Source organism: Salmo trutta, chromosome 13, assembly GCF_901001165.1.
Source record: "Salmo trutta chromosome 13, fSalTru1.1, whole genome shotgun sequence".
NCBI classification, from domain to species: Eukaryota; Metazoa; Chordata; class Actinopteri; order Salmoniformes; family Salmonidae; genus Salmo; species Salmo trutta.
The window spans coordinates 50,306,495-50,333,343 of record NC_042969.1 but is presented as its reverse complement, the minus strand read 5'-3'; the positions used below and the strand labels follow the sequence as shown (position 1 = coordinate 50,333,343).

The 26,849-nt window shown below is 42.8% G+C and overlaps 3 protein-coding genes across 6 annotated transcripts in view; 1 reads left to right on the top strand and 2 right to left on the bottom strand.

The window, feature by feature from the left end:
* LOC115205951 (rho GTPase-activating protein 35) overlaps positions 1-7,813 on the bottom strand; it is a 107,569-nt gene extending 99,756 nt beyond the window's left edge. The window contains exon 1 of one of the 3 annotated variants that reach the window (XM_029772402.1): positions 7,668-7,813. The gene's annotated coding sequence lies outside the window, so the exon portion shown is untranslated. Of the gene's footprint in view, positions 1-902; positions 1,115-7,667 lie in introns of those variants that run through there. The other 2 variants (XM_029772401.1, XM_029772403.1) reach the window with 2 other exon arrangements.
* On the top strand, positions 6,854-14,357 carry LOC115205953 (AP-2 complex subunit sigma). Of its 2 annotated transcripts, XM_029772405.1 has the most exons (5): positions 6,860-7,111; positions 8,109-8,258; positions 8,766-8,879; positions 10,642-10,701; positions 12,787-14,357. In XM_029772405.1, exons 1-5 carry the CDS (start codon positions 7,109-7,111, stop codon positions 12,886-12,888), a joined length of 429 nt encoding a protein of 142 aa, XP_029628265.1. In that variant the 5' UTR covers positions 6,860-7,108; the 3' UTR covers positions 12,889-14,357. The 2 variants fall into 2 exon arrangements, with proteins under 2 accessions (XP_029628266.1, XP_029628265.1); XM_029772406.1 differs by lacking the exon at positions 8,766-8,879 and having other exon boundaries at positions 6,854-7,111.
* A 396-nt stretch (positions 14,358-14,753) lies between these two features.
* LOC115205952 (ras-related protein Rab-4B) lies at positions 14,754-26,524 on the bottom strand. The gene is made up of 8 exons (XM_029772404.1): positions 26,303-26,524; positions 20,188-20,268; positions 19,272-19,386; positions 19,087-19,149; positions 17,811-17,965; positions 17,507-17,602; positions 17,164-17,329; positions 14,754-17,074 (listed from the first exon to the last, which is right to left on the bottom strand). Exons 1-7 carry the CDS (start codon positions 26,316-26,318, stop codon positions 17,214-17,216), a joined length of 642 nt encoding a protein of 213 aa, XP_029628264.1. The 5' UTR covers positions 26,319-26,524; the 3' UTR covers positions 14,754-17,074; positions 17,164-17,213.
* Between the last annotated feature and the right edge of the window lie 325 nt (positions 26,525-26,849).

Sequence of the window (26,849 nt, the reverse complement as noted above, 5' to 3'; positions counted from 1 at the left end):
TCAGTGTATAATTTTGATATCATGGACAGTCAGTCCTTGCATCCATAGCTCTGTCTATGAATTGTAGAGTGGTTACTTTTCTCCAGCCTCATCCCTCAGCTTTGGCTCAAAACAGGGGTTGGGAAAAAGCGTTGTTATTGTTTCAACTGCTGATTGCCCCTTTAACTGCACATGCCTTTAATTGATAGAATAATTAGGAAATTAGGTCAATGCAATTTAGGACAAGAAATTAGATGCAACTTGCAAGAACTGGAAAAACACTTCCAGCAAATGTGTATTTAAAAAAAACTCTATCAGGAGAACACATGTATCCATGTTTGGCAATTAAAGATATAAACCATTTTCACAATATCATGTCAGTTATGCATTCACCACAAACGTAAACTCAGTTAAATAGCATACCTGTATTGCATTTGATGTATTTGATATAAAATGCAACGGATGTCTAACTTACTAGCTTCACTGGCTTCAGTGCATAAATCATTTATGTACGACACTCACAAATCTTACTTCCCAATATTAACTAATCATATATCTGATCCAGCACACAGGGAGAATGGGAAAGAGAATATTATGATTTAGCCATTCAGAAAAACTATAAACTCAAAAAGGTTATTCCCGGTCCTCTAGACTTACTCATGCCATATGGCTGTTCACTGAATTGTTGGAAATAACTTTTTCACCTGAGAAGAATTCAGTAGTCCTGATTATAACATGTCAGCTTAAATTCTATGGCCTTCCTCACGAGTATACGACTTGACAATGTAAAACCACAAACACATGGAAGTTAAAGATAGAGATTCCACAGAGACAAAAATGATGTACTGCAATACTAAATAGGATTGTTGTTCTACAATGCCCGATGAAGACCTAAGGGTCGAAACGTTGTAAATAAATATCACCTGGGAGCATGAGCAGCAGTGTGCAGTGTTTTCCTTTCTCTTTTCCATGAGTTTGTCTACATCTCCAGCACCTTTCAGAAAGTACCTGGATGTGCTTATGTTCTTCAGCTTTTTGTTCTACAACTCAGATGTTTAGTGGCTTGGGGACTATGTTACACATTGAATCTCTCCCTGTTTCTCACACACACAGGTGTATTGCAGTTTCACAGCCCCCCCCCCCCCCCCCCCCCCCCCCCAACACCTTACAGCATGCAGTCCGAATCAGGCTGTGACTAACTGATCCTTATGTATTCTTTTGGGTGTTGGATAACTTTCTTTATTGGCAGAACATTTTATCATAATTACTTTGCTAAATATTCTAAAACAGTCCACATACTAACAGTTACTCTTGATCTGTGTATTTTAAATGTTTTAGGTGAACATCCTCCATTTAAACAAAGTTGAAAGTACAGCATTCCGAGTCAACAAGCTGCTTGCTGTCCAATCATTTTAGTCAGTGAGTTCACGGCAATATTTGCATGAACCCAGTCACACAGAGCAAGACTAGCAGGGGTCAAAGTTTCATTCATAATTTGTCCCCGTTTTTCATTTTCTCCTTCACTACTGAACTACTACTGGGATACTCACTGCGACAAGCTGGCCCAGCTATACCGATCTCTCTGACCAAGACCTTTCTGAACGTTGTTTGGTTTTTAACCAGAGTATAAATTGAGGAAATGCTCTGAACTGTTTCATACGCTCCTATTCATGTAAAGCCACAACAGCTTTGGAAAACCCATTGGAAAACAAGACAGCAAAGCAGTCTAACTAGAGAAAGAAGCTGCCTTGCTTTTACTTGGTTTCCCCCTTTACTCTCTCTATCCCATCTCAACTCGCTCTGCAGCTGAAATATTTCTGGGTCCCAGGGGCACACACATTCCTCCCACTCACAGTTGTGCAATCCCTGACAATCACCACCCTCCCCCTTCGGCCTCCCCGGCCTAACGCACAGCACAGAGGAGCTGTCCAAGCTGTCTGGACAATGTTCTGCTGCGGCTCGGCTACCCACCAGACCAGTTAACAAACCCAGGGGCCATGATTTTGCAGAAAACAGCGAAAGGGATGTAACATAAACGTCGGACTCTCCTTTCTGTTACTGCTTGGTGTGGGATTGGGAACAAAAGTGTATTCCTTGCCTTTGGTGTGAAAGTCACAGGCTGTGAAAGACAACGTTTGTTTTGTTGTTTTTGCTGAGATTTAGGGTTGTGCCCCAGTCTTCCTGTATAATGGCCTATGTTACACCCTGCAAATAGGCCTTGTGGTTGAAGGCATGATGTCCGAGAGTTTGTAATGTACGTTTCATTGTGGAAAAATGTAAAAGTAGCATGGCTTCTTTCGTCTGGGGTTTAATATGGTGAAAAGAAATTAATGATAATGGAATAGGTCAAAATTATATGAGACATCTTGATTATGGGAGTATGGCTAGACGGTACACTGTCCTGCTCTCAGCACACATCAAAGCTGCAGGCTAAAGTCAAATCTAGACTTGGTTTCCTCTATTGTAAATTGCTCCTCTTTCACCCCAGTTGCCAAACTAACCCTGATTCAGATGACCATCCTACCCATGCTAGATTACGGAGACATAATTTATAGATCGACAGGTGAGGGTGCTCTCGAGCGGACTGATGTTCTTTACCATTCTGCCATCAGAATTGTCGCCAATGCTCCTCATAGGACACATCACAGCACTCCTCTGTAAACTGGTCATCTCTGTATACCCGTCGCAAGACCCTCTGGTTGATGTTTATTTATAAAACCCTCTTAAGCCTCACCCCCCCATCTGAGACATCTACTGCAGCCCTCATCCCCCACATACAACACCCGTTCTGCCAGTCAAATTCTGTTAAAAGGTCCTCAAAGCACACACATCCCTGGGTCGCTCATCTTTTCAGTTTGCTGTAGCCAGCAACTGAAACGAGCTGCAACAAGCACTCAAACTGGACAGTTTTATCTCATCCGCTTCATTCAAAGACTCAGTCATGGACATTCTTACTGACAGTTATGGCTGCTTTGCTTGATGTATTGTTGTCTCTACCTTCTTGCCCTTTGTGCTGTTGTCTGTGCCCAATAATGTTTGTTCCATGTTTTGTGCTGCTACCATGTTGTCATGTTGTGTTGCGCTCATGCTGTGTTGTCATGTGTTGCTGCCTTGCTATGTTGTTGTCTTAGGTATCTTTATGTAGTGTTGTCTCTCATCGTGATGTGTGTTTTGTCCTTATCTACAGTTGAAGTCAGAAGTTTACATACGACTTCGCCAAATACATTTAAACTCAGTTTCACAATTCCTGACATTTAATCCTAGTATAAATTCCCTGTATTCAGTCAGTTAGGATCACCACTTTATTTTAAGAATGTGAAATGTTAGAATAATAGTAGAGAGAATGATTTATTTCATTCATCACATTCCCAGTGGGTCAGAAGTTTACATACACTCAGTATTTGGTAGCATTGCCTTTAAACTGTTTAACTTCAGTCAAATGTTTAGGGTAGCCTTCCACAAGCTTCCCACAATAAGTTGGCTGAATTTTGGCCCATTCCTCCTGACAGAGCTGGTGTAACTGAGTCAGGTTTGTAAGCCTCCTTGCTCGCACATGCTTTTTCAGTTCTGCCCACAAATTTTCTTTGGAATTGAGGTCAGGGCTTTGTGATGGCCACTCCAATACCTTGACTTTGTTGTCCTTAAGCTATTTTGCCACAACTTTGGAAGTATGCTTGGGGTTATTGTCCATTTGGAAGACCCATTTGCGACCAAGCTTTAACTTCCTGACTGATGTCGTGAGACGTTGCTTCAATATAAACACAATTTTTCTACCTCATGATGCCATCTATTTTGTGAAGTGCACCAGTTCCTCCTGCAGCAATGCACCCCCACAACATGATGCTGCCACCCCCGTGCTTCACGGTTGGGATGATGTTCTTCAGCTTGCAAGCGTCCCCCTTTTTCCTCCAAACATAACAATGGTCATTATGGCCAAACTCTTCTATTTTTGTTTCATCAGACCAGAGGACATTTATCCAAAAAGTACGATCTTTGTTCCTATGTGCAGTTGCAAACTGTAGTCTGGCTTCTTTATGGCGGTTTTGGATCAGTGGCTTCTTCCTTGCTGAGCGGCCTTTCAGGTTATGTCGATATAGGACTCATTTTACTGTAGATATAGATACTTTTGTACTTGTTTCCTCCAGCATCTTCACAAGGTCCTTTGCTGTTGTTCTGGGATTGATTTGCACTTTTCGGCACCAAAATACTTTCATCTCTAGGAGACAGAACGCGTCTCCTTCCTGAGCGCTATTACGGCTGTGTGGTCCCATGGTGTTTATACTTGCATACTATTGTTTGTACAGATGAACGTGGTACCTTCAGGCGTTTGGAAATTGCTCCCAAGGATGAACCAGACTTGTGGAGGTCTACAATCTTTTTTCTAAGGTCTTGGCTGATTTCTTTTGATTTCCCATGATGTCAAGCAAAGAGGCACTGAGTTTGAAGGTAGGCCTTGAAATACATCCACAGGTACACCTCCGATTGACTCAAATGATGTCAATTAGCCTGTCAGAAGCTTCTAAAGCCATGACATAATTTTCTGGAATTTTCCAAGCTGTTTAAAGGCAGTCAACATAGTGTATGTAAACGTCTGACCCACTGGAATTGTGATACAGTGAATTATAAGTGAAATAATCTGTCTGTAAACAATTGTTGGAAAAATGACTTGTGTCATGCACAAAGTAGATGTCCTAACCGACTTGCCAAAACTATAGTTTGTTTACAAGAAATTTGTGGAGTGGTTGAAAAATGAGTTTTAATGACTCCAACCTAAGTGTATGTAAACTTCATATATACAATTATTTTATTATATATATTTTTGTTTATTTATCCCAGACCCTGTACGAGGACTTTTGGTAGGCCGTCATTGTAAATGAGAATTTGTTCTTAGGTTAAATAAAAAAATATCTTGCTCTTTTTTCCTTTTCATAATCAAGCACAGTGGTAGACTATATTGCATTTTTCCATTTTATTTTAGATAATTGGATTCCTCATAGGATACAGCAACTCACAAAGACCATAACACTTTAGGCAAGTCAGTTAAGAACAAATTCTTATTTACCCTGGCCAACCCTGGACGATGCTGGGCCAATTGTGTGTCCCAATCACAATGTGATTCAGCCTGGATTCGAACCAGTTGCAGTGCCTTAGACAGCTGCGCCACTCGGGAGCCCCCACTTAGCTTGAAGTGATACTTTATCAACATACTTGAAGTGACGTCAACCAAATGTATAATTAAGGGTGCATTCGTAAATTCACTCTGGCTATCTACTCTCATTTCAGAGCGCACTCGTCTGTGTGCCAGAGCGCAGAATTATTGATGAATTTAGGAACCCTCAACACCAGTTGAACATGGCCGGTGTCAGTGAACGTCAGCCAATAAAAAGCGTAATTAAATTGTTGCCAGCAGAAGTTAGTCACCAACGCTCTGGATAACATGAAAAGAGCCAAACCAGCTCTGTTGGGTCGAATAAAATGGTCACAGTGAGGTGTTCTCTCGTTTGTGTCTGGAAGTAGCTAGCCAACGTTAGCCAGTTAGATTGGGTGCCGATGTGAGGTCAGAACGCTCGGATCAACCCTACTCCTCGACCAGTTCGTCCAGTGTGCGCTCTGAACACCCCCAATTTACGAACGCCCAGAACACACTCTGGCACTCAAGATTGAATTTAGGAACACACCCTAAGTGATCATGCCGGAGAAGCCGGTATTTTGAGGATGTATTGGCACGGGTGTTGTTAGGCCCCAGACTTTGTCTCGGGCCGGCAAACGTACCAATATATCCTCCAAACACTGGCTTCGAGGGCACTATTACTTTTACACAAAGGGGTTACCAACATATTCAAATAATGATTGTAATGTTTCCATTAAAAACGTTCTTTTGACGAATGTATTCATACTATTTAATCCTTCCACAATATATAGTCCCGACACAAATCAAGGGTTACGACCCAAGCCAGCTGGTCGTTCGTTCTGTTGCCAGGGAAGTCTCTGTTCTGCATCTAGATACGACCCAGTCGTTCATTCTGAATGCTCAATTGCAATACTGGCTGGCAACGTTCTTAACCCTTGCTTGCTAGCTAGCCAACTACGGCTAATTTACGGTCACGGCAAAAAGTACAACAAAGTAGCCACATTTGTTTAAGCTGTTTTTTTAGTGACATTTATTTGGATACATCCATAACAATGAGCGAATGAGGCGTGATTTCGCCTGGCATTGAAAATGTGCTCAATCGTCAGGATACAATTGTTCAGAGGAGCTCGCCAACAACACAGCTAACACAATCACTTCAAACTGAAGCTTGAAAGACTGCAAACTACCTGCACTTCGTTTAGTTGTACCTTTTTTCAATGTATATTTATTTATATCCATAAAAATGATGCCAGCTGAGAAACGCTGCCTGCCTAAATCCAGACACGTTCATTACCGTGTTGCAAATGTCGGAGACAGACTGCAAGTTTTATACAAATCTCCCCTGTTGAAAACGAATGTTAGTCTGAAATGAATGTGAGATCATGTCTAGATGCTTTTAATAGTGGAGATCAAGTTTATAAATAACCCGGCTGGACTGATGAGACAGTGGATTGCAATCAAATGGAACAGAGTAAATAGGCAATTTAAATGTCAGTTTTAGCCGGCGCAAACTTGTGGAATAGACCGTCTGGAATGCGGTTGTAACTATCAGAATTCAGGAACTGATTTACCCGTTATATAATGTGCCATAAATTACAATAAGTGCCTGTAAATGATTTATACTACAAAATTTGCACTTTCCCCTTCTGATTTTTTTTTTTACATGATTGGCCAAACCTGAGCCAAATATTCATGTGACTGGACCTCACGAATCTGCAGTTGACACAAGAAGCCGGAGAGGGGTGCATGCTGGTTCTTGTAGGGATATATCATTCTCTTAACTTTTTAATTTAACGATTTTACTGGTCTAATAAAACTAAATTTCCCGCAATGCCTTGCGCCTTTAGCTTTTCCTGTACATCCTGCTCGGTAAGATAGCGGGCAATCGGTCGTCAAAACAATCCTGGTCATTTGGAGAATTTATGAAAAATCTAATAAAAGTCACCAGGCTAAGGGAATTCCTATTTGTTTAAAAACAACTGACTCAAAGAAAAGACAATGGTATGTTTGCAATTGGGTACATTATGTGGCCAATTACTTTGCTCTAACGTTAGCATAGCCGCTAGCTAGCCAATGTCGTTCGCCAATCTCTCCTGTGAAATGCATGAGAAGCTTATAAAGTATAGCTAGCTAGATAACGTTATATATTCAAATTACACAAACAAACCTAACTAAATGAATCGATTAGCTACATCCGGCTCCCGACTTTTTTTTAAAAGTAGCAACTGCCTGGATTGCATTTGTCAGTAACGTTAGACTAGTTAGCCACCTAGCTAGTTAACATAGCTAGCTATATATCTTGACCTGGAAGGGTGTGGCTAGCTAACGTTAGATTACTAGCTAACGGTAGGTGTTGTAAAGGAATGCGAATCTGTCTGCACACTTAACCAATCCATGCTCAGAAATGCACTGTTATTGGTGTTTGTTATAGTTGTATGTTCTAGGTGAAACTGATGATGCATGAGTGGTGAGAACATCCAGTGAACCAAATAAAATGTTGTCACATGCACCGAATACAACAGGTGTAGACCTTACTGAAATGCTTAACGTTACTTACCTATAGTTAGATCTGAGAAGCCGTATTCAAGACAAGGCTAGCGAGCGTTCAATGTTTCCTAATGTTCAAATGGAAATTAAGTGTGTAGAACTTTGACTCTCTGACAAGAAGAACGGGAAAATCAAGTTCTATAGCCACATTACATTCAGGCCTAGTCTAGCTTGGCTATATGCCGAGTTCAGAATGTTGTGATGTAGCTAGCCAAGTTACTATAGCAGGGCTCTCCAACCCTGTTCTTGGAGAACTACAGTCCTGTAGGTTTTCACTCAACCCTATTCTAGCACACTGGTTGATAAGCTGAACAAAGTTGGTTACATCTGGGGTTGGAGCAAAAACCTACAGGAGGGTAGCTCTCCAGGAACAGGGTTGGAGACCCCTGTACTAGACTGCAGAGCATTTCTCATTCTTCATTTTCTCTCCTCCCCTGCTCCTGTCATTCAGATCCGCTTCATCCTGATTCAGAACCGAGCAGGGAAGACCCGACTGGCCAAGTGGTACATGCAGTTTGATGACGATGAGAAACAGAAGCTGATTGAGGAGGTGCACGCTGTGGTGACTGTCCGTGATGCCAAGCACACTAACTTTGTGGAGGTAAGGCAGAAGGATTTACTCGATGCCATGTGTGTGCCCTAATGTAGGCTATTTGTTTCTGGCAATTGTATTCATTGTCACTATCTGGCCATTCTAGCAAGGCTGGAAGCTACCTGGTACAGTAACTCAAGGTCTGGAGCTGCATTTGGCGTACTGTTTACTTGGCTTTACAGTGACATGGGCCTAAATTGTAGCATACATTGTGACACTGAAGAGACAGTGGATAATAGGCTATATTTTCCACTGATATACTACATTTTTACATTTTTAGTCATTTAGCAGACGCTCTTATCCAGAGCGACTTACAGTAGCGAATGCATACATTTCATACATATTTTTCTTTCCGTACTGGTCCCTCGTGGGAATCGAACCCACAACCCTGGCGTTGCAAACACCATGCTCTACCAACTGAGCCGCACGGGACTAATTGGTTAACCAGGTTGAATTCGATATGCTATTAATTATTCTTCAATGAAAAGCACATAGAGACAATTGTCTTGTCTTCAGTTCAGGAACTTCAAGATCATCTATAGGCGCTATGCTGGTCTGTACTTCTGTATCTGTGTGGATGTGACAGACAACAACCTGGCATACCTGGAGGGCATTCACAACTTTGTGGAGGTATGATATGACATTAACTCACACGTAGACTGTTTATTACGATGACACACAATGTGGGGGCTGTTTTATGTCAACAACTCTTTGGCTGGTTATGTGAAGGAATGTGGGCTCATCAAATCTCCACATTCATAGCTGAATGATTAGGCATGTTTTATTGGTAAATGATCGTATCGATGTGCTCCTACAGCTCTTTAGAATATAGGGTGTGTGCATAAATTCAATCTGGAGTGCGCTTTAGGCGTTCGTAAATTCAGAGCATTGTCAGATTGTCTGTTTGTAAATTCTGAGCGTTTCGCTCTTGGAGTGTTCAGAAAGCACACTGGATGCTGTGGCCGAGGAGTAGGGTTGATCTGAGGGTTCTGACCTCACAACGGCAGTCAAGCACCCAAGCTAACGTTGGCTAGCATGCTAGCTACTTCCAGACATAAATGAGAGAACACCTCACTCTGACCATTCTACTCACTCTAGCCGAGCTGGTTATCCAGAGCATTGGTGACTATAACTGTGCTGCTGGCAACAATTATTTAATTACGCTTTTTTTTGCCAACGTTTACTGACACTGGCCATATTCAACGGGTGCTGAGTGTTCGTATATTCATCAGTTATTCTGCACTCTGGTACACTCAGACGCGAGTGCTCTGAAATCGGAGTAGATAGCCAGAACGAATTTACGAACACACCTATAGAGTACCACAGTATGAGTCATAATACCCATTAAACCTAGCGGTCAAACAGGGCAATAGTTCCAATCGTTTTCCCACCATTTTTCCCCTAGGGGATTTTTGAAACGCTTAAAATAAGGGCTGTGTTTCGTGTATGCTTGGCTTGGTGTGACGTTGTGATAACCGTATAAATCTCTTGAATATAGTGACTCATCAATATATTCGCCTGTATCTACCCCCCAAAAATCCTAATAAGCTGCTAATGTGGCTATCATAAAGAACTACAAATGCTATGAGGATTTGGATGAGTCTGCTGACTAGAAGCACAGGTAAGAATATATGGATTAACTATCGATTGTTAGCTAAATATAGTAATGAATAAATTGGCAACATTTCTATTAATTGACAACTCTGTGAACTGTCTTGTGCAATGATGTAATGACGCACATAAAATGTTGCTTTCCTAACCTAGCCCACAATGTCTGCTGTGTGGATCAAGCAGTCATCCGAAAGAGTAACAACATTTCAGCGAGACAAAGGCGAAATCCAAGATAATGGAATTCATTGCCCTTGACAATCAACCGTTCTCTGTCGTGGGTGATTTTGGCTTTCGCGACTGGTCGAGCACCAGTACACACTAACGTTACCAAGTGTGCTATTGTTCAGATGTTGCCCTACCGGAGTTACATAGTAATAGCGTCACTGCTATAAGCTTCACGACATACTATGGAACGCCGTTTGGGTCTTTGTGTGTCAAATAACACTATTTGACAATAACACTATTTGAAGCTTTGCCTGAGTGGCTTTCGTCCCGGGCCGAGGGGAAATGGCGGAACAGCTCGCACTGTGCTCCCTGTCCGAGGGGCAGGCGGAATGTGGCCGTGAAGGAAAACAGCTGAGATTCCTGACACTCGGGTTCAAGAGCACCGCAACCTGGAATGCTGGACTTCCTCAGGCCCTTAAATGATTCCCTATATAGGCTAGTGCACTACTTCAGACCACAGCCTTGTACTATGGATTACACTGTATCCTAGCTATGAATTAGACTAAATAGTTAATGTAACAAAACCTGACCCCCGTGTCATCTTTTCCCCCTTTAGGTGTTGAATGAGTATTTCCACAATGTGTGTGAGTTGGACCTGGTGTTCAACTTTTACAAGGTAAGAGTAAAAATGTTGAGATGAATTTTAAAACCATAAACTCTGTGCTAAGAGGAAAAACAGAAAGGAGAGGAAGAAACCCGGGGGAGGTGAAAAGATACCATTTTAATTTATTTTCTTTCGTTGCAATGGGGAGGTGCTATGGCAACGAGGATGGGATGCATAATTACAACAATCAGTCAACTAGGCTCATCCACATCAATTTGGTGGGGGTTGGTTTTCCCTCTGCCAGAAATGTTAAGCAATTAAGACTCCTCTGATGACTGCCCTTTAAGCAGTTATCGTGTCAATTACGTAAGGCATTTCTGAGTACTCGCCCACTCGCTGAACCTTAAAGAAGCGCAGCCCACGCTAAAAGTTGCTACGCTCTGTGATGTCTTCGGATTCACGAATAAAACAGAAAATGCCAGAAAGCGACATGATGGCAAACAGCTTGCCTCAACATCAACCCCCTCTCTATTAGATCTAGTGCCACAGCAGCAAGGCCTACGCACTGTTAGAAAGGCTCATTTACATAATGGGGTGGAGATGAATCTGCAGGATCTATACAGTTCTCCCAAAACTTCCGTTTTTTAAAAAACTTCTTAGGGATTAAATCCCATTAACGGGATCGATTTGACAACAGCCAGTGAAAGTGCAGGGCGCCAAATTCAAACAGAAATCTCATAATTAAAATTCCTCAAACATACAAGTATTATACACCATTCTAAAGATAAACTTCTTGTTAATCCAACGACAGTGTCCGATTTCAAAAAGGCTTTACAGTGAAAGCAAACCATGCGATTTATGTTAGGTCAGCACCTAGTCACAAAAAAACATCCAGCCAAATTTCCAGCCAAAGAGAGGAGTCACAAAAAGCAGAAATGGAGATAAAATTAATCACTAGCCTTTGATGATCTTCATCAGATGGCACTCATAGGACACAATACATGTATGTTTTTGTTCGATAAAGTTCATATTTATTTCCAAAAATCTCAGTTTACATTGGCGCATTATGTTCAGTAATGTTTTGCTTCCAAAACACCCGGTGATTTTGCAGAGAGCCACATCAATTTACAGAAATACTCATCATAAACGTTGATGAAAGGTACAAGTGTTATGCATAAAATTAAAGATAAACTACTCCTTAATGCAACCGCTGTGTCAGATTTCTAAAAAGCTTTACGGTGAAAGCACACCATGCAATAATCTGAGTACAGCGCTCAGCCACCTAAACAAGCCATACAGATACCCGCCATGTTGCGGAGTCAGTAAAAGTCAGAAATAGCGTTATAAATATTCACTTACCTTTGATCTTCATCGGAATGCACTCCCAGGTATCCCAGTTCCACAATAAATGTTTGGTTTGTTCAATAAAGTTAATCTTTGTCCAAATACCTCCTTTTTGTTTGCGTGTTTAGTTTATTATTCCAAATGCACAAGGCGCGGGCTCCAAGTCCAGACAAAAAGTCAAAAAAGTTCCATTACAGTTTGTAGAAACATGTCAAACGATGTATAGAATCAATCTTTAGGATGTTTTTATCATAAATCTTCAATAATATTCCAACCGGACAATTCCTTTGTTTTTAAAAATGAACGGAGCTCGTGCCCACGGCCGTGCGCGTGACTAAACTAAAGGCTTTCAGCCAGACCACTGGTTCAAACAGCTCTTATTCACTCCCCTTTCACAATAGAAGCCTGAAACAATGTTCTAAAGACTGTTGACATCTAGTGGAAGCGCAATCTGACCAAATTTACACTGTATATTGGATAGGCAATCACTTGAAAAACAACACACCTCAATTTCCCACTTCCTGGTTGGATTTTTCTCAGGTTTTCGCCTGCCATATGAGTTCTGTTATACTCGCAGATATCATTCAAACCGTTTTAGTAACTTCAGTGTTTTCTATCCAAATCTATGCATATCTTAGCTTCTGGGCCTGAGTAGCAGGCAGTTTACTCTGTGCAAGCTTTTCATCCGAATGTGAAAATACTGCCCCCCAGCCCAAAGAGGTTAAAGCTGTGTGCGCACAGGGAATTTGACCAGTGCAGTAGGCTGACCTCTGACCTAACCTGCCTCTACCTGTCCTGTGTGTTCTGTCCCAGGTGTACACGGTGGTGGATGAGATGTTCCTGGCGGGGGAGATCAGAGAGACAAGCCAGACCAAAGTCCTCAAGCAGCTGCTAATGCTCCAGTCCCTCGAGTAGCCAACAGGGCAGCCATCTTGACCAGTCCATCACCCACCCACCATCAATGTCACTCTGGAAAGGACCCCCTCTCATTTGCCATCCTCCACCCCTTACAGAAACCAGGGGCTTATTCACGAGGGTGCAGTCACAGAACGTTCAGATAGAAATGCATGGCGTAGAACAGACATCGTTTTCGGGTCATGCAGAATCGGAATCGAGTCGGCTCTACACATTACATTTCGATCTGCAACAATGAGAAAGTTTCAACCTCTTATGCCCCAGAAAGGCTGTATTTTGATGCTGCAGATACGGCTCTTATCATTTCTTAACCACCAGTTCAAGTAAAGTTATCTGGATGAGTATATTTGCAGCACTGACAATACATGTTCTCTCTATACCCTGTCTCAAGCTGGAGGCTGCACTTACGGCAGTTAGATTAAGGTTGCCAGTTATTCACCTGTACATCCCGCCATCAAACCTATACTAGTGGAGCGAGGATGACAAGGATTCACTGTTCTGGCAACCCCATTGTCACTACAGTAGCTATATAAAAAAAAGAATCAGAAAACCCTTGTAAACTGCCTGTGATATCCCTGTCTTCTCTGCACCATACGTCTTGTCTGGGAGAATCACAGTTTGAGCTGAGGAGTGACTAAACCACCGCTACAAATGCCCATTGAAGCCATTGACCTCTCGTGGTGGTTCACAGTTCAATGGAGTGCACTTTAAGTGTGCTGTTGAGAGGTCTGGTAATGGCAACCTGTGCAGGGTTGTAGCTACTCTGTGATATTAAATAGGAGGTTCTCCTGTCTTAAATAACTGTCAGTATCATGTCAGGTTGTATATCAGACAATGCGTCTCCACTCCACATATGGTGCTCGTTAGTCACATCCAGACATGTTCAACTTTAAATACACACAAATACTTTAAGGGAAATTATACAGTGATATATATTTTAAGTAAAGCAGTACTGTGAAGTTTGTTTTGTATGGTGTACATATATACGGTGTATCTTATGCATAATAGTGTGAAACCATTGGCCATTCCCCAGCTTCTCCTGCCTGTCTCGTTCTCACCGAGTGTTTTGATACACAGATCTGAATTAATATTCCCTGGTCATCTCATTCGTACGACATAAATGGGGTTTCCAACAACCAGAGGCCAAATGATATGACCAAAACTCTAGAGGCACTTGTCTAGTAGGTCTGTGACAACACCGCCTTGTAACTCGTCTGTCATTGTAACCATGTCCAGTCTTGCACCTCCCGACACATCACAGGTTTCACATGTTGCTATTATGGTTTGTTAGTTTTTTAAAATTTGGATTTAGTGAGATGTACTGCTTCCCCTCGCCTGTCCACCTGTCTGAGATGGTTGAAAGATGTTTAGGTGTTGGGGTCTCCTGTTGCTAAACTACCCAGTCAGTGTGTGTGTATATATATATATATATATAAAAATCAAAGTACTAAATAAAATGTTAAAACCTGTGCTTTTTATACTGTGAATGTTTGTGTGACGAACATCAGATTAAGTACTGAAGTTGGAAAACGTATAATTTGTGATTAGTGCCATCTAGTGGTATTAATCCAGCCTAGCCTTCACATTTTGGAATCTGCCCTCTGAGGTCATTCTTGCAGCCTCCCAGTGATCTATAAAATCAATCAATATATCCACTTCAGCTACATTAACGCACTCTGCCTGTTACTCCATTGAAATTGAGACAATTAGACAAAGCTTTTACCATATGAAGTCTCCCGATACACTAACCCTACTCTTGCTGTGAGGTCTGTGGCTTCTGTGGTGGATAGGCAACCAGGTTGACAATGAATGTGTGCACACACACACACACGTCAAGACATGATCTGTAATAAATCTAAATTCACCACAGAGTTAAAAAGCTGTTTATTTAGAATACATCTTAAAACGAACAAGCAACCCTTCCCTGCCAAACAATCCAATACTAACTGAAAATGTATTTACAGCATAGATTATTCAGATGTACAGTAGTTCCTAAAATGATTCCACCACGTTGGTTACTAAGCAACAACTGAGTTTCTGCTCCGTTTCGAAATGACAGGAGACTGAAGGAAGTTAGTAATAGGCTAATGGCCATGTGATTAAGTGCTTACGATGCATTCAATAGAATACACAAGACATTGAGGCCACGATTCAATGGTCTTAGGGTCAAGTAGCATGGAGTACATCACTACTGTTATGAGACCTGACTGATTGCCGTCAGTCTGTGGTCTGCACACTCACACGGGCTCAGGAAGTCACAGTAATTGCCAAGTGTTACATCACCCCTACAACGGCAGCAGGAAGCTACAAACAACGAGTCCAAAAAAATTGACAGAGTGAATCATTTTACCACAACCCTGGAGAGGGAGAATAGAACAGGAGGCTTGGGTCAGTCAGTCGATACCGGGAGAGAAAGGACAAAATCTCAGTTGTTCTTTAGTAAGGAATGATTACCTCTCCAATTGCTCTTTATTACAGTATATATTTCAATTTGTACAATTCTATAGATACAGTATATAAACAAAACAATCTCACGTAAAAGTGCACTTGCAGAGGAGAAAGAAAGAAAAGTAACAAAGCAGACTTTAAAAAAAAAAGTTTGTTTACACAAAATGGGACCAGTCTTTCTCAGGTTGATGATGTCACAGTGGCATTTTGATAGTCATCTTCTCAAGGCTGGTTCAGTGTAACAGATAAACTGCTCTTAGTGGAGTCCAAACAGTAGCATTGCTTAGGAATTAGGTAAAGGTGCATAAGGGCCCTAGGTAAGGGCCTGAAATTCTAAATGTTTGTCTTTCATAACCTGATTCTATATGACAGGCAGAAAATGATAGGTGGAAGAGGCAAGATGTAAGACATGTACAAACAAGAAGTGCAGTTGAATGCTACAGACTGCAGCCTGGCCGTGTAACCTGAATATTTCCCACTAGTGACACTGAAACCAGTCTAGCTTCCTGTGACCGGTCTTTACATGTGAACTCAGAGCAGCAGAGAAATGAAGAGGGCAGAGATGGGCTTACATTCTCAGAGATAACCTCCCCACCCCCAGGGCACGATAGAGCCTGAGATTGAGACAGAGTGTAACCCTTACATGGCAAAGGCAAGCATTAGATATGACATTAGATATGCAGCTGATAATGGGGAACAACAAGTGGTCATTGGGGTCCTTTGGAAAACCATAAGAGAAGACTGAACTGAAACCTTACTCATCCTTGTGCTATGGACATGACCCGCAGGCCTTTGAGTGCCTGAATCGATTTCCCTTTGGGAAGTGCTAGTAATGACAATTTGGGGGGGGGAGGGTGGCGTTGAGGGGACTGTATACATCCACAACGTCAAGCATTTCTCTACTCCACTTGATAAATTGCATTAATTGAAATCAAACCTTGGAAAAGTTGTCCGTTAGATTAGAATCAATGCCATTTATACCCAAAGTCAAGTTACATGTGGTAACATTTCGACCGGTGGAATCAGTGACATGTGTACATCTGAAGCCAGGAGAACAATCAGGGGAAAAGATTGGACAATAATTGAGGAAGCATTCACAACTGACCCAACAACCAGCTCATGCTTGGGTGTTGGTGGTAAACGGCTCTTTTCGGGTTGCAGAGTAGTCAAGTTTGGGTAGACTTAGGTTTGCCTGGTTATCAGAAGGTCAATAGCAGGCTTGATAAGAAGTACTGCTCAGTGCAAACAAAGGTTAAATTCAGCTGATAAGAAATATAATAATAATAATAATAATAGAGAGTGATGGGTAAAACACAAGAACTTCAACTGTCAAACAACCTGATAGTGCAGTCTAACAGGCTGCGTATGAATGAGGAAGTTGACCATGTGTGTTTTGCATGAACTTTCAGTTACAGGTGGTGTGTATGTGTGCGTGCATGCAAGCGTGTGTTGATAAAAACAACAAAAGGGTAAAAACGGGACATCCCCTACACACAACCCCTGACCCTGACAGTCATCCCAGATATTGACTGTCTTATGTTCCCAGCACAGTTCACACCACAGGGTCTCCCGGCCTAGGACCCAGGAGCCCGGGTAACCTCCCTTGGCAGGAAGCATATACTCTTACCAATGGTCAGGGGTTGCAGGTCATCTCCATGGCGACTGGTCCAGGTATGCTGTAAGTGGGGTTGCAGAAGGGAGAGGGGGAGGAGTCCTGCACATCCCAAAACACCTAGAGCTGAGAGGGATAGAAATGTTTATATATTTTTTATCAAATTATTCTCTAAAGCCACATTTAATCGAAGCATAGCATGGCAGTCTACTGACCTTTAGGGGGTGTCCTGTGAGTGTGGGGTTGAAGGGTGAGGGTCCGGCCCCTAGCAGTTACACTGCTGCTTGATCTGTGCGGTGGAACCTCTGGGCTGTCTCAGCTGCCTCAGAGAAGAATCTCCATACTGGATACCTGAACCCATCCGCTCTGGGTCCAACTCACCTGACACACATATACGAAGAAAGACAAGGACACACAACACACACAGGTGTAAACAACATGAGCAAACACACAGACATCCACATACACGCTCAACATATGATTGTATGAACAAAATCAAACAGATACACCGTTTTAGCACACACATCTCAGAAGTAAACACATGTACCGTTTTCTTACCTGACTCCATCTTGTTGAGGATGGTGCGGGCAGTTTTGAGGAAGGCCTCCTCCACGTTCTCCCCTGTCAGAGCACTGGTCTCCAGGAACATCAGCTCTGTAACAGTCAACACAGTCAGTACTCCCTCACTCCCTAGGAAAACTAATACAGGCCTAAAAGCTGATGGAAACTACTATCTTAAAATAGAGAGTTGCCCGAAAAGGGGAGCGATGGAGTGAGGACAGGAAGGGGGAGAGACAGTTATGAAATGAGAGGGAGGGGAAACGGCCTGAGTAGGGGTGAGGAGTGAGAGACGGACAGTTACCATTCTCCTGTGCGAAGCGGGACGCCTCGAGGAAGGTGACCTCTCGGTCCGCGTCCAGGTCCTTCTTATTCCCACACAGGATGATGACGATGTTGGGGCTGGCCAGCGTCCGTGCGTCTGTCAGCCAGTTGGTCAGGGCGTTGTATGTCTCCCGGCTAGAGGACAGAGACACGCCAGATAGACACGACAGACAGATACAGACGAGGGGAAAACTGAGTTAAATCGCATGAAGCGTTTCATTAGGACAGGAATGTTCAGTAGGATGGGATGGTACTTTTGAAAAATCAGTATATTGAATTGTGCGTTCCTTACAACATAAGAGGTCAAATACAAGAAGAATTTAGGAGGTAGAGATGATAGACGTTGAGAATATTAGCAGTTTTCAAAACGTACACTTTTCAATATATACCTCTGGGCTAATGTTCTTTTTGCTCCAAATGAGAAAGGAAGTACAGAAAATCATCCCTGCCTTTCCCCTCTTCAAGGACAGATGGAGTCTGATTACCAGCTCCCACCTCCTAGAAACTATTTTTGGGGGGGGGGGGGGGGGGGGGGTGAAATCACCCATCACCATGGTGACCGCATGCTGGTGTCCATGGCAATGTGAGAACAGTGAGCAGAAGGGGTCAGACTAATGTCCCACAGCTGCAGTGAGGCGGCTGAACCATGACGTCAGCATAGAGCTAAGCGATGACGACCCCTCTGCCTCGGTGTAGCTCTCACACCACACGCTTTTCGGTCTCCTCTCTTTCTATTCCTTTGACCTGAACACAGCTCCCTCTTCTCTCCCTTCCTCCCACACTTTGCTTCCATCCCTCTCCCCCTCCAACATATTCTCTCCCCCTCCCTGCTCCCTCTATTCCACACTCCCGTCCTTCTCTCTCTCGCTCAGTTGACACTGTCTAATGGAGTTTTGCTTTCCGGGCTGCTGCCGCCTGCCTGGAGACACCACTTTATTACAGCACTGTCACTCTGCATCACACACTTTATTAAAGCTCTGTCACCTAACATTACACCATTCACTCCATCTTGATGATGCAACATGGCAACTCTGGGCTGACTAAATAAAAACCCTTGGCTTGGTGCTGCCATACACCTCGTCTATCTCTGACTCCGTGCTCCTGACCCACTCTCCATGGGCCTGTTGAAATTCAACATCTCTATTCGGTCTCTCTGTGCTCTGTTGTCTATGCCGACTCCCACGTCCTCTGTGTGTGTACGAGCGACCAGTGAAACCAACGTGCTTTTCTCATGGGTCTATCATTGGCTCGCCTACCTTGTAATGTCATATACAAGCAGCGCCCCTGCCGCTCCGCGGTAGTAGCTGCGAGTCACAGACCTGGGGGAGGGCAGACAGACAGCACCGTTAACCAATTACAGAACCAGAATACAATCTGTCAACCAATGAGAGCACGGGTCAGAGGTAACGGCCCCTCTGGGTAACCAATGGGAGGTCATTACCTGAAGCGCTCCTGTCCGGCTGTGTCCCAGATCTGTAGTTTAACCGTCTTACCCCCGACGTTGACCACCCTGGAACCAAACTCAACCCCGATGGTGTGGTTGGAGTCCTGCTTGACTGCACAGCCAGAGACAGACCAGGAGAGAAGCCACAACCATAACTGTACTGTTTGTCTCCTATATATTTTATTCAAATATGTCGGTTTTTCCAGATGGCTGGTTTGTGAAAGACAACCTTGACTGAAAGGTAAAACACCTAATAGTGTGACTGCCTAGTTATTAGGCCTAAGTTGCAAAGACTTCACAGAAACATTTCCTGGTTAATTCCCAGAGTCACAGTGCTGATCTATATTGTGCTGGTGCGTTGTGCTTGTTTAAAGACCAGAACAGTTAGCTTCAGAATCCTCTTCAGAAGCCTCTTCAGAAGCCTCTTCAGAAGCCTCATCAGCATACCAGAGGGTTGGGGAGCTTCTGCCTCTCCCAGGTCCAGATATTAACACAGTCAAAGCCCTTCTCTCACACTACTGACAGCACTGGGAATTAGAGGTCTTAATCTCATTTACACATCTGTGTGTGTGTGTGTGTGTGTGTGTGTGTGTGTGTGTGTGTGTGTGTGTGTGTGTGTGTGTGTGTGTGTGTGTGTGTGGGGACATGCATTCGGAAAGTATTTAGACTCCTAGACATTTTCCACATTTTGTTGAGGGGAAAAAAACAATTTAACCCATTTTAGAATAAGGCTGTAACGTAACAAAATGTGGCTAAAAGTCAAGGGGTCTGAATACTTTCCAAATGCACTGTATGTATGTGCGGGTCAGTGTGCAGAGATGCACGTAACGTTTCTATATTATTGTGCATAAACAATGCATGTGGGTGTCGTTTACTTGCAGAACAAGGGGAGACCAGCATTGGTACTACTTACACTTGGTCTCAATGAACTGGTGCAGGAGGCAAGATTTCCCTGTCCCAGCACTGCCAATCACCAGGAACTTAAACAGGAAGTCTGAAATGAGAGAGAGCGGGGACAGAAATCAATACAACACCAGCAGCTCAAACTGTTGAGACCAATCCTTAAGTCTCCCTGTGACTGTGAGCTGCTCCCTGTCAACAGAGCTGCCAATGGTCCCAAATTAGCTGGCTAATCACTACCTTGCGTGTGAGTGTGATGGCATGTAAACATTGACGCTAATTTGCTAAGCGACGAGCTAAAGGAGGACGGGGTAAGAGACTTCTAAAACTAACCATGAGAGACGTTGTGTTGTCAACCACTGACAGGTGACCCCATAGGTGATCGCTCCTCGCTTTCAGAGAGATTGAGTTGTATCATCCTGTCGGTCTCCTCAGGCTTTGGAACTAACCCCGATTTACCTCAATGAAAAACCAAGCTTGGTATGGCTTGTCTCAGGGTGTACGCGACAGATAGCATCAGTGATAGTCTCAACGTCAACAGTGAAGAGGCGACTCCGAGATGCTGGCCTTCTAGGCAGAGTTCCTCTGTACAGTGTCTGTTCTTTTGCACATCTTAATCTTTTATTGGCCAGTCTGAGATATGGCTATTTCTTTGCAACTCTGCCTAGAAGGCCAGCATCCCGGAGTCGCCTCTTCACGGTTGACGTTGAGACTGGTGTTTTGCGGGTACTATTTAATGAAGCTGCCAGTTGAGGACTTGTGAGGCATCTATTTCTCAAACTAGAACCTCTAATGTACTTGTTCTCTTGCTCAGTTGTGACACCGGGGCCTCCCACTTCTCTTTCTATTCTGGTTAGAGCCAGTTAGCGATGTTCTGTGAAGGGAGTCGTACACAGCGTTGCACGAGATCTTCAGTTCGGTGGCAGTTTCTCGCATGGAATAGCCTTCAATTCTCAGAACAAGAATAGACTGACGAGTTTCAGAAGAAAGTTCTTTGTTTCTGGCCATTTTGAGCCTGTAATCGAACCCACAAATGCTGATGCTCCAGATACTCAACTAGGCCAGTTTTATTGCTTCTTTAATCAGGACAACAGTTTTTAGCTATGCTAACATAATTGCAAAAAGGTTTTCTAATGATCAATTAGCCTTTTAAAATGACAAACTTCGATTAGCTAACAACGTGCCATTGGAACACAGGAGTGATGGTTGCTGATAATGGGCCTCTGTATGCCTATGTAGATATACAGTTGAAGTCAGAAGTTTACATACACTTAGGTTGGAGTCATTAAAACTCATTTTTCAACCACTCCACAAATTTCTTGTTAACAAACTATAGTTTTGGCAAGTCGGTTAGGACATCTACTTTGTGCATGACAAGTAATTTTCCAACAATTGTTTACAGACAGATTATTTCACTTATAATTCACTGTATCACTATTCCAGTGGGTCAGAAGTTTACATACACTATGTTGACTGTGCCTTTAAACAGCTTGGAAAATTCCAGAAAATGGTGTTATGGCTTTAGAAGCTTCTGACAGGCTAATTGACATCATTAGAGTCAATTGGAGGTGTACCTGTGGATATACTTCAAAGCCTACCTTCAAACTCAGTGCCTCTTTGCTTGACATCTTGGGAAAATCCAAAGAAATCAGCCAAGACCTCAGAGCAAAAATTGGAGACCTCCACAAGTCTGGTTCATCCTTGGGAGCAATTTCCAAACGCCTGAAGGTACCACGTTCATCTGTACAAACAATAGTACGCAAGTATAAAAACCATGGGAACACGCAGCCGTCATAGTGCTCAGGAAGGAGACATGTTCTGTCTCAGAGATAAACGTACCTTGGTGCGGAAAAAAAGTGCAAATCAATCCCAGAACAATAGCAAATGACCTTGTGAAGATACTGGAGGAAACAGGTACAAAAGTTTCTACAGTAAAACAAGTCCTATATCAACATAACCTGAGAGGCCGCTCAGCAAGGAAGAAGCCACTGCTCCAAAACCACCATAAAAAGCCAGACTACGGTTTGCAACTGCACATGGGAACAAAGATCGTACTTTTTGGAAAAATGTCCTCTGGTCTGATGAAACAAAAATAGAACTGTTTGGCCATAATGACCATCGTTATGTTTGGAGGAAAAAGGGGGACCCTTGCAAGCTAAAGAACACCATCCCAACCGTGAAGCACGGGGGTGGCAGCATCATGTTGTGGGGGTGCATTGCTGCAGGAGGGACTGGTGCACTTCACAAAATAGATGGCATCATGAGGTAGGAAAATTATGTGGACATATCAAAGCAACATCTCAAGACATCCGTCAGGAAGTTAAAGCTTGGTCGCAAATGGGTCTTCCAAATGGACAATGACCCCAAGCATACTTCCAAAGTTGTGGCAAAATGGCTTAAGGACAACAAAGTCAAGGTATTGCAGTGGCCATCACAAAGCCCTGACCTCAATCTCATAGAAAATTTGCCACACCCACTACCCCTCCTCTATCTTTGCCACCGCTGCTGAAAAAGATCCTAGTGGAAACACTGAACTGGCTACATGACGGCAAGTGTATAGGAATGGAGGCAGTCTATTCACAAACACCTATGCATAGCCAACCGGCCCGAGTACATCTGCACAATATAGATGGGTTACACTGGGCAGCTGCAAAGTTCTGGTGATGTGTTGGACCGGGTCTGGTACTTGACCCGTCCTACGCACATGACCATCTGGCTGAGGCCCTGATGTGTGGAACAGAGAGCGGTCCAAAGATGGTCTTTGTGCTGTGACCACAGATAGGGCAATGGCAATTTGCATGCACAGCCCAGGGTTCCACCAAGCCTTACAAGGAACAATGGGGAATTGAAGCGGGAGAGGCTGGCTGTGTGTGGACAGGGGCAGCAGTGGTATAGAATGCAGCATCCATAAGTCTCTCTCTCTCTCTCTCTCACACACACTGGAGTGAGTCAGGCTGCAGGAGAAACACACAGGAGGCATGGCCCCTCACTGAGTTTCAAGCCTTGTTATTTCAATTACATTTCCAACTCTGTCAGTGCCAAACTTTTCTCCTCAACTTTCTGACTGATTTGCAGATTGGATGCTATTTACCACTCTGCTGCTTGTAAGCTAATCAGCTAGGCTACATGTGCCACTGTGCCAAAGCAGGCCAGTCAAATACAGAGTCAATATGGCAACTGGAGTAAATTACTGATGAAAGGAAAGAGCAGGGGGTGAGATTGATCCTTTGTTCTTCTGTGACATTTAAAACACAGTTCTCCTGCAGCCAGCTCTTCTCCAACACATAAATCAACCATGGCCTATGTATACTAGTGTGTGTGTGTGTTGTTTACTCAACCAACATAACCTTGAGGCCACATTCATAGCAAGGTAGGTACCCACTAGAGGCCTTATCACACCTTGTTTTCTGTCTCTCAGCGGCCACACTTATCAATGACAACCTGTGTGCGAATGTGACGGATGGAAAAAGCCTGTCTAGGAGTAGTTGAGTCATATTGTATTTACACCATAATAACAACAAGTATTTTGTTGTGTATAAGCGATAGTAAACAGTTGGTAGGTTTTGGCAGGAATAAGAGCATGACCTCACACACACCTGTTCTACAGTCTGCCCTTCAGTCCACCTGCTCTGAATCAGACCCCTGTGTTACCTCTGGAGCCAAGCCATATAATCTCTTACAGTGCTGGGCTTCATCCGTGTGTGTGTGTACACACACACTAAGTCAGCCTCTCACCTAACCGAGAGACTGTGATGTTTTGTGTAAAGCAGGCCCATTCCTACTGTACTTTGCATGCCAAAGTGAATTAGTGAATGCAGCTTATGTTACAGTCTGCTTTGTGTAGTCACGTGGCTCCCCGTGACACTGTTGTTCTACCCTCCTTTATCCCTTCTAGTACTTAGGGGAAAAAAGCCAATCAGGAAATCAATGAAGACTATTACAGCTGTCGTCTATATAACATTAGTGTAGAGCACTCCACTTCTAATGTTGACCTGCTGGTGTAGCATTTCAGAGAGACAGAAACAGAAGAGAGCAAGGAAAGACTACATAATTATCGAGTGAGGGAGACAGATGGAGCGAGACGTGTCAGCAGGGGGTCGAGCAAGCTGCAACAGTAGAGAGGAGAGTATGCATGGTGTGCTGAGGCAAAAACCAATCCATTCACCACAGCCACACCATAAGAAAATGAATAGGCCTGGCTACAGTAAAACAACACTTAGCTACCACTGGACACCATGTCCAAAGCATGTTTACAAAGTTCAAATTAATATTTAAGAATAAAGATTGCAAGAGAGTGGTCAAAGGAAGATAACACTGCAATTTTTCCATTGGTGAGAATAAAAAGATTGGTTTGTTAGTAACAAACCAATGTAAATGTCTTGGATTGGCCCCCATGGAATTGTATATGTAAATGGGACAACAAACACTTACCTGGTTTTGATTACATTGTAGTTTTTAAAAAATGACATGAGAAGAGTTTACATTCAGGAGGTTGGATTAATGTGGAATAGAATTAAAAGAATCCCCATTCTACCTTACAAGTCAAGCTAGCATACACACGACAAAAGATGTTTGTTTTGGAATTTCTACCGTTCTGAAAACCAGTCAGGCTTTGAAACCTCTTAAAAATTAGTGTTTACATGCAAATAATTTGATATTAAACTGATGTCAGAAGGCAGATTATGCAATAGTAATGTAAACGCCTAACTCTGCTCATCTTAAATCGGTGTAAGGTCAAAATCGAAGCAAGCATACACCTATTAAAACACCTGGTTTTCTGAAAAATCTTTCAAATTATTAGGACATATAAACACCTTAATCTGTGTTTCAGCAGTGCATTTGATCTGAGCATCTGCTAGCACCAGCTGAACGAGCCTCCCTCTTTAGCGCAAGTGAAGTGTGTTCGGAACAACTTAACGTATGCGTCTTAGAAGTAGTTTTCACACACAAACTTTATATGTCCGAACTCAGAATTAAGTATGCTTCCCAAAAATAACGTGGTAGAACATTTATTTTGATTGCCGATTTTCTGCATTTATCTGAGTGAAATTTAGATGTTCCCATGTAAAACAGGAATATTAGGGAAATCGTTCTTCTTGCAAAGCAAGTAAACGTTTTAATCGAACTAGCTACTATATTAAATCTGACTAATCATGTAATTCCAGATAAGATCTCATCTGAACTGAAGAAAAATGTAACAAGCTAGTGACGAGGATGTTGTTGTCTGGCCCCTGGGGCTGTGGAGTCAATGCAACTGCATCAGATTAGGCTCTCCAACCCTGTTCCTGGAGAGCTACCCTCCAGTAAGTTTTCACTTCAACCCCAGTTATAACTAACCTTATTGAGTTTATCAACCAGCTAATTATTATAAATCAGGTACACTAGATTAAGGTTTGGAGTGAAAAACGACAGGATTTTAACTCTCCAGAAATATGGTTGACTAGCCCTGTGATAGATACATGACAGGTCGTTAGCAAAAGGCAACACTGCATAACTTTACATGTTAGCTAACCCCACCACTTCCAAATTTTAAATCCCAAGGACACATGGCTAGCTAGCTAAATCTGAAGTGGGTCGGTTAAATTAAGCCAAACGACTGCAAATAAAGCTTCTAGTGATTACTACGCTTATTACCGTAAACTAGCCACCCAAGTTAGTTATGCCAATTTTTTGATAAGTTACTTGACCAACTTCACAACTCCCTCTGCGAGTCCCAAACAATACAAAGACTCCAGATGTTGTGTCCAAAATCTAATTCTTGACGCTTTTAGGAAGCACACCACGCTTCTCTCTACCCACTTTCAAGACACCTAGTGGAAATGACGGTGCTGAATGCATCTGCAAACAAGCGTCATGACCCAAGCAGGTACAGCAGAAGTTATACACGTAACGTTAGCTTCCTAGCTCAGAGACGGATGAGGAAGCGAGACAGCCCACTCGCTGTTTTTTCTGGTTTAATGAAAGTCAACGAACTAAGTAAACGAGCTGCTATTCCATTTGTGTCTATAGGAGACCCACCCCATTAAGTAGACCGGAACTGATCATTTTTGTTCAACTATAAACAGCCTGAGCGAACTATCTTCATTTATCCACCATCTTTGGCTAGCTAGCAGGCTAAGTAAACGTACCGTATGTTTCAGACATGTCGGCCCCCGCTTTAAAAACGATGGACTTAGACGGCTTTTCTTAGTTGGTTTCTTCGTACCGTATGTGAAGGATGTTGTGTTGTTTTTCGTGTTTTTTAAAGTAGCAATTACACCTCCCTTTAGATTTCTGACTTCGCCACACCGTTTCCCTTTCCTCCTCCAACAACACAACCACGCACTTACGTTATGACGGGTAAATGTACACGTCATTACGTGATTTTTCAGGGCATAATCCATATATTTGGAAAGTAGAATACTTAATTTAATAGGATCTCTATAGCATAATCAGAGTAGTCTCGTAAACCAGAGACTATAATCAGAGAGCATAGAAAACTTTAGCCGGGGCACCAGTCTGTTTGAGTTATCATTCCACTCCTTGTCATGCTAAACAGTTTACGAAAGTATATTGAATCCAGTCTCTTAACAAATTGGTCAAGAATTTTGTCTATGGACAGCAATTATTATTAGTGATTCAGAATGCTTTGAACATTAAATGAAAACTCAAAATTCGACGACTTTGTTACTTTGA

What these genes read in the sequence shown, in the direction of transcription:
- LOC115205953 (XM_029772405.1), top strand. An exon ending in GCATTCACAACTTTGTGGAG is followed by an intron (nt 8,880 to 10,641) that starts GTATGATATGAC and finishes TTCCCCCTTTAG; the next exon opens with GTGTTGAATGAGTATTTCCA. An exon ending in TGGTGTTCAACTTTTACAAG is followed by an intron (nt 10,702 to 12,786) that starts GTAAGAGTAAAA and finishes GTTCTGTCCCAG; the next exon opens with GTGTACACGGTGGTGGATGA.
- LOC115205952 (XM_029772404.1), bottom strand. An exon ending in CCAGTTCATTGAGACCAAGT is followed by an intron (nt 19,387 to 20,187) that starts GTAAGTAGTACC and finishes CTGGCTGTGCAG; the next exon opens with TCAAGCAGGACTCCAACCAC. An exon ending in GCCGGACAGGAGCGCTTCAG is followed by an intron (nt 19,150 to 19,271) that starts GTAATGACCTCC and finishes GCCCTCCCCCAG; the next exon opens with GTCTGTGACTCGCAGCTACT.